We start from the raw sequence: 7,027 nt of genomic DNA on the forward strand, positions 1-7,027 counted from the left end.
GGTAAACACAGCTGGGAGTTATGTAGCTTCGTCATGGAACGTTTAAATACAACCGGACAGTATCGGCCGAAAGCGACAACAAAAATATTTTTCACTGGCCTGATGTCAAGTTTACTTTAGTCGCGGATCATTGTACCGTGACGTGTTCATCGTACCGTGACGTGTTCACCATACCGTGACGTGTTTATCGTACCGTGACGTGTTTGTCGTTTTGATAGGAAGATAATTAACCTTTCGTTTTATGTAATACCATAACCATGTTCTGGTGCTGGCGGCGAACTCGTGGCACTTTAAAGTTTTGTCGAATATTTAAAACCAATCTAATGCAGTGGAATGCGAGTATCCACATCTTCAAACAAATCTATAATTACACAAAAATACTTCCCCACAGAAACGTAATGAAGATTACAACTTAAGCGGGTGAAATCAACGCTGGAGGCTTGAAAGGAAATGCCGAGTAACGTTACGTAAGAGCGGTAACGCCATGTAACGATGACACAGCAAATACGCTTCTCGATTGAACCGTTCAATGGTAAAACCAAAATGCTCATTCCTTCCGAACCACGCGCCCGACTTCGGTGTAAAAGGCGCTTGAATCGTTTTGTATAAAAGCAGTCGCGTTCATCGCCAGACCGTGCCGGAATTCAGGTCGGTGTGAAGGACAATGCATTAGTTCTCGAACCGTGTTTTCTTGTTTCAACTCAATTGTGGATTCGCTTGAGTAGCTACATTTATTAGTGCAGTGACTTAAAGTTGACCCACGTACCAGAAAAGAACTAAAGTTTGTCAAAATAACGTTGTCCTAATGTTTGCTATATGGCAGCTGCTCCCCATAATTAGATGCGTTGATGTATGTAGTTTTATGATGCAATGTAGTGCGAGTTAGATGTGCTGTTGTTTGCTGTGTGCGCACTGTTATGGTTCGCATTTACCCAATAACCAATTACACTTATTTTATAAGTCAGATGAGTGAGCTGAAGAACAAGATCAGATTGAACAGACGCATATTCGCCATAGAACGTAAAACTTGCCACTGTACGTAGGTAGACCGGATAGAGGTAGAACATTGTAAAGCCAACAAGGCTCATACGCGTTGAAATCACACCATGCCCAGAGGGCTGAGCGAGCGAGACGGATGATGCAACACTACGTTGCCTATATCACATCATACACTGTTATTGCTTCCGATGCGTTGCAGGGATCTAGGGCTTGTTTGTTTAACTTAAATCAGGTTGGCAAAACTTCTAAAAGTATGGGAAGCATTGAAGCAGAACGACCTATTGTGAAGTAAGTCGAAGTAGTGTTTGGTCAGACTGCCTTCAAAGCTATTCGAAGGCGGAATGGAGTCGTGAGCTTTTACTATACTGTTTGGAGTTACTTTTTATGTTCTTTGAAAGTTGAATGCCGAAGCAACGTAACGTGTAACAACTCAGAAACCGTTATCTTGTTCAGTTGTACTTTGGCACAATCTACAGTCGCCTGTGAACAACATTTAGTCTTTTTAAAAAACGGCATACGTATTCCGAACGTGTTTGCCTGTAGGTTGCATATGTATTCCGAACGTGTTTGCCTGTAGGTTGCACACGTATACCGAACGTGTTTGTTGGCCTGTAAAATTGTGTAAATGCTTTTATATAATGTTTAAAAATTAAAACTTGTTTAATTTACAGAAAAGGTTTGAGCGACGTGGACGATATGACGGCAGACTCAAGTAAGCTCCATTATATTTAACACTTAGTTCAAAGGGTTTTGTTAAATTTAAACCATGTGATTGGTCGTGTTTAAACCGTTATAATACGTGCAAAAATATTGTTTGAAATCAGTGATTACCAAAGTCCTACTCTTATCCACGTGTCAGACATGTGACCAATCAAGCGTGACATCCAGCGTTTTAACATTGTTCTGTTCTATTGTTTGGTCATAAATTGCTATTGTTTGTATCCGATTGATACAGATACAAATGAAGTTCCAGGTGGACCGCAAAATGCAAAAAAAAGTGTTTCAGATTCAATTGCATTGTATGCCTGTAATTATCTTCCTGCCTGCCTTCGCCAATTCCATCAATTCGTGACAATATCTCAGTTATTTTAACAAAACGGAGGAATTATAGAAGAGTTTTAAAATGCAACGTCCGAAAAAAAAATGCAACGTCCGAAAATTTATTACTGGACCATTTATTATATCATCAGCACAACGCATATGCATGAGTGTTGTAATTTAAAGGTAAGAGCCTGAAATTACGGCGTGAAGTTAGTTTGGTTGGAGGAATTAGTTTGATCGTTGGAACAATGATTGGGTCGGGAATTTTCGTTTCTCCCAAAGGAGTGATGAGGAATGCTGGTGACGTAGGGACCGGCTTATTGGTAAGAATTTAAAATATTTGCTGGTTTGGGACAATTTACAAACTCCTCTAATATCTTCAATTAATCAACGTCCGGGGAATTTAATGTGGTTGAAAGTGAAACTAGGGGTTTCCCCAACACACACATTAATTATCTATGGGTTTCACTGTGTTTGGAAAGTCTCAGTTTGGGTTAAAACTGTTCTGTGATATTCCCAAACCACAAGCTTAACGCCCGGTTGGGGATATTTGCTAACTACCAACATTTATTTTGTTAAACTGTGGTTTAAATATAGACCTGTGACCAGTCACAAGAATTAACAGGTAAATATTCACCACAATCGTTAATTTAGATTTGGTTTGGTTGCGGAATCCTCGCAACGTTTGGCGCACTTTCATATGCTGAGGTTGGGACGATGATCCCTAAGTCTGGAGGGGAATTCCCAATTTTGCTTGAAGCTTTCGGTCCAATCCCGGCCTACATGTTCGCATGGACTTCAGTTGTTGTTCTTAAACCATCCTCTTTAGCCCTTCTATCTCTTACGTTTGCTAAATACGCACTCGCTCCTGTACAAATGGGTGAGTTCAGAATTGCGTACGATCGTTGTGAGTGGACAAAATAAAGAAAAGCTACGGGTTGATTACAATATGTGGCAGAGCTACCACTAACGTGTGCAGTAAAAATAAAATTGTGTTCCTATGTTCTTAGCAGATTGTGATGAAACTCCAACACTGGCGGTAAAACTCACAGCTTTGTCTGTAATTCTGATCGTCGTTTTTGTGAACTGTGCAAGTGTCAAACTTTCAACACAATTCCTTACCTTGTTCAGTTTCGGAAAAGTCCTGAGTCTTTGTATTATAATTATTGCTGGGATTGTGATGCTTGCTCAAGGTAGGATTAGGATTATGGTAGTATTCTACCAGCTAACAGGTGCAATACCAACGAAACGATCGCTCTGGCATTATAACTCCTTTTCCACTTTCCGTGGATTTGTTAACGTTCCAAATAATAATTGACCACATTACCCGCGGGAAGCATATTAAAAAGCGTGTGACAATATCCTTACAGATCAACTAATAACAATATCTGGAATAATTTTGTCCCAGAAATTAATTTGCTTTAAACAATTTATGTTCCAGGGCACACAGAACACTTCGAAGCATCTTTTACTGGGGATCCACCCGGCATTCGGGAGGTGGCTCTGGCTTTTTACCAGGGTCTTTGGGCGTTTGATGGATGGAACCAACTTAATTACGTCATTGAGGAACTTAAGGTCGTCTAAAAGTCCCTTATCGTTAAACTAAACATTCACTAATGATATGATAGTGGGGTCAAATTACGTTATCGGAACATGTTCATTACATTAACTATAGTTTTCACCAAACATTTCTTTCAGAACCCATACGTCAATCTCCCAAAAGCGATTATCTTTGCCATGCTGCTGGTTACCGGTCTTTACATGCTAACCAATGTGGCTTATCTCAGTGCGATGTCTTTAACTGAACTTCTTGCTTCTCCCGCTGTTGGGGCGGTAAGTTTTTCGCGTTGTATAGGTTTACTAACCGTTACCTCAGCATTGCTATAATTTCAACTCACCATCTATGTTACCTTACATTTATATTACAACAACTTCATGCAAAGTCAACTCTTAATTTTCCCAATGTGTTGAAGTTTTTTAAACTTTTCCAGACTTTCGGTGAGAGAGTTCTGGGTGTAATGGTCTGGATCATTCCTCTCTCAGTGACGTGGTCAGTATTCGGTACCTGCCTCGGTTCGTGCTTCACAGCTGGCCGTATTTCGTATGTAGCCGCAAGGGAAGGACATTTTACGCATGTTCTTGCAATGCTTCATGTAAAACGTTCAACCCCAGCCCCAGCAGTGATTCTTAATGTAAGTTGACCACATTCAAGATGTTTAAGTTGTGGAACCTGCTGGCGGTTGTAGTTTTTCACTCATCCGTTTGTTTTCAGGGCGTTTTCGCTTCTTTGATGGTAATTCCAAACGACTTCGATACTTTACTTGATTACTTCAGCTTTTCTATGTGGACATTTCATGGAATGACGTGTGCTGCTTTGTTATATTTCCGATACAAAAGACCAAACCAACCTCGTCCAGTGAAGGTTTCTTGCTGTTTTTATTGGGCTATTGGTTCAGCAACATTTTATGTAACTTGTAGATTCCATTCCTTAAAGAACCAAGCCTGTTTCGAATAACTTATGTGTAACTGATTGTCGGTGGCAATCCCACTTATGTTGGTCGCTTCCGTTTACACCACTTAAAAACACATTTCCACGCACGCTGGAAAAAGAATCCGCACCATTTTGTGGAATCAATAAAGTATCCACGAATTAATCACAATTTTAAACAATTGATTGAGTCCATGTTAAAGCATTGTTTTGATTCCAGATACCGATTGTGATCCCGATATTTGTGTGCATTGCGTCTGTATGTCTGGTGGTTGCTCCCATCATTGACCAACCAGAGATCCAATATCTCTTTGCCGTTCTATTTATATTGGCTGGATTTACCTTTTATATCCCCTTCGTGTGCTACAAAGTAAAAAGTCCGGCAATAGGTAATGTAATTTACATGAGAACTTTGATATGTCAGTCATAGAACGATAATAAAGTTTTTATTTGAACAGCGCGATTCAATCGGTTCCTTCAAAAACTTCTCTTCGTTGCTCTCCCAGATGAAGAAAGTTAAGGTTGAAGTCATAGTTTGATTTTCTACAACAATCCTCTGTATATACAAAGTTCAAAGGATTTTGATTTGAAAATTTCTGAGTTAATTTAAATGCTTACCTAACCTTATTATTAGCACACAGCGGCAGCTGCTAGCTTCACTGTTATTTTGATAAACCGAAATACACAACCTGTACACTGTGTGTTTTACTTTTCACATGTTAATGTAACGGAATTTCATTTGATAGCTTTTATTGAAAACAAAATCTGGTCGTTGTTGGTTTGCTTTGGTCGGAATTTGAGCGAATGCCAAGTTCTCGTCACATTTATGAACGAAAACCTTAACGTACTGAGGTTATTCCGGGTCAGTTCTGAGGTTATCTCGGGTCAGTTCTACTCCCGTCTGTTGTGTGGTCAGACTATATTAACAACAATACATTGGTGTTTAAATGCTGTTGCAACCTGGTGTTATGCAATTGTTCTTTTTCAACTCCACAACAATATATTGAGCTTCTTCCATTTACTATCTTTGTGCATGTTTTGTTCAAGGTTTTTGCAAAATATATTGTTGTTCGATATCATGTGCACATGCATAACATGAAAATCGTTATTCACTGCATTAATGTGGAATAAAATATCTAAACATACCATTTAAAAACTATTTTTTTACCACACGGGGATTTGAACCCTGGATATCCTGGCCACGAATCTTGATCAGGTTTACATCATGGCATTTGAAAACAGGATATTTCGATCATCGCCTCTTGTGCGCCCTCAGTGGCAAAATATGTATTTAAGACATCCGTTGGAGGGCGGAAGTACAACACTTTTGATGAATTTCCTCGGCGGGCGATTGGTAGCATTGGTCAAACGCCCGACCCATATACAAAAACCTGATCGGAATTCGTGGCCAGGATATCCTGGCTTCAATCCACAGTGTGGTCCAGATTTGAAGAATTTCTTGGAAAACTATCTCCAGTCAAAATCAACATTTATTATTGTTGATATATATTTTTTACCAGTTAACATGTTGAAAAAGTACCACGGTAAAATAACTGTGCCTTGATCAAGTGACGCTCTGTGTATAAGTATCGACGGTACGGATACATATTGAAACATCCCTAGAACAGCCATAAACTGATTTGTGTAAATCAGTTCAACCGGAGGTTAAACTTGTTGGACCATCGCAGATCTTATTGTTGAACACCGAACATAAACGCAATCAAAACTTGCCACGTTCTTCGGCGCAAGATCAGATCATTTACTTCCGTCTTATGCGAGTTTCTTGGTTGGTTCTCTCAATGTTTATTAAACAATATCGGCGAAAACAGATTTACACTGTGCAGTACCTTCAAAAATCAGATATAAATTTTAATTTTACGAAATACATAAAAGTAGTAGAAGGCATTTGGATGCGGATTAGGGTTGGAGGTGATTAACAGATTTGAGGCTGAGCATTATTGACGAAATTAAGATAAACGAGGATTAATTAAGCTTCATTAGGGTCGCTGTGTTGTTTTGAAAGTCAAATATTTCTTCATATGTTGCCTTATCCGCTACATCAACACCAGCTCAGTAAAATCTCACGTTTTGCTTACAACAATATTATCTTATTTTTGTGTTATTTAAATTACGTTTCTTTACAAAGAGCAACATGACCTTCATCAGAAAGACACACCTTGTAATTCAGCCAAAGCACCACCTTCACTAATTCACACCAAGCGCCAAATCACGTGACACTGGATTACAAGCCAAGCTGTTCAGGCATCAGTCGCGCTTTCGTTCCAAACCGATTGGGAATTTTGTGACGCGCGGCGTGAAATCGTGCTCCTGACAGTTCGGCTCCGGAACACGTTTTAACTCGCCCGCGCCGCCCAGAAGATCGTCAAGTCTGCTGGCAGCTCAAAGCGTCGTTAGACCCGCTTAATTAAACCTGTCGTTGAAAATGTGTTCGCTCTAAGATTTTGACAAACTTCGTGACAGGGAAAATCAACGTCGGTC

At 39.7% G+C, this 7,027-nt stretch overlaps 1 protein-coding gene across 2 annotated transcripts; it reads left to right on the forward strand.

Moving 5' to 3' along the window:
• Positions 1 to 715: 715 nt before the first annotated feature.
• LOC145899810 (b(0,+)-type amino acid transporter 1-like) lies at positions 716 to 5,666 on the forward strand. 2 transcript variants are annotated; one of them, XM_082988725.1, is made up of 11 exons: positions 716 to 1,287; positions 1,671 to 1,711; positions 2,224 to 2,363; positions 2,695 to 2,920; positions 3,054 to 3,233; positions 3,482 to 3,615; positions 3,739 to 3,873; positions 4,032 to 4,232; positions 4,313 to 4,462; positions 4,749 to 4,917; positions 4,987 to 5,666. In XM_082988725.1, the coding sequence occupies exons 1-11, from the start codon at positions 1,136 to 1,138 to the stop codon at positions 5,046 to 5,048; spliced, it is 1,590 nt and encodes a 529-aa protein (XP_082844851.1). In that variant the 5' UTR covers positions 716 to 1,135; the 3' UTR covers positions 5,049 to 5,666. The 2 variants fall into 2 exon arrangements, with proteins under 2 accessions (XP_082844851.1, XP_082844850.1); XM_082988724.1 differs by having other exon boundaries at positions 719 to 1,287; positions 3,051 to 3,233.
• The last annotated feature ends 1,361 nt before the right edge of the window (positions 5,667 to 7,027 follow it).

The sequence above is a fragment of the Ascidia mentula genome, chromosome 4, assembly GCF_947561715.1.
Source record: "Ascidia mentula chromosome 4, kaAscMent1.1, whole genome shotgun sequence".
NCBI lineage: Eukaryota > Metazoa > Chordata > Ascidiacea > Phlebobranchia > Ascidiidae > Ascidia > Ascidia mentula.

Bases quoted from the DNA above. Each gene is read 5' to 3' on its own strand.
- LOC145899810 (XM_082988724.1), top strand. From the start codon at position 1,136: ATGATGCAACACTACGTTGCCTATATCACATCATACACTGTTATTGCT. The intron at 2,921-3,050 runs GTGAGTTCAGAA...CTATGTTCTTAG, and splicing joins ACTCGCTCCTGTACAAATGG to CAGATTGTGATGAAACTCCA. The intron at 3,616-3,738 runs GTCGTCTAAAAG...CATTTCTTTCAG, and splicing joins ACGTCATTGAGGAACTTAAG to AACCCATACGTCAATCTCCC.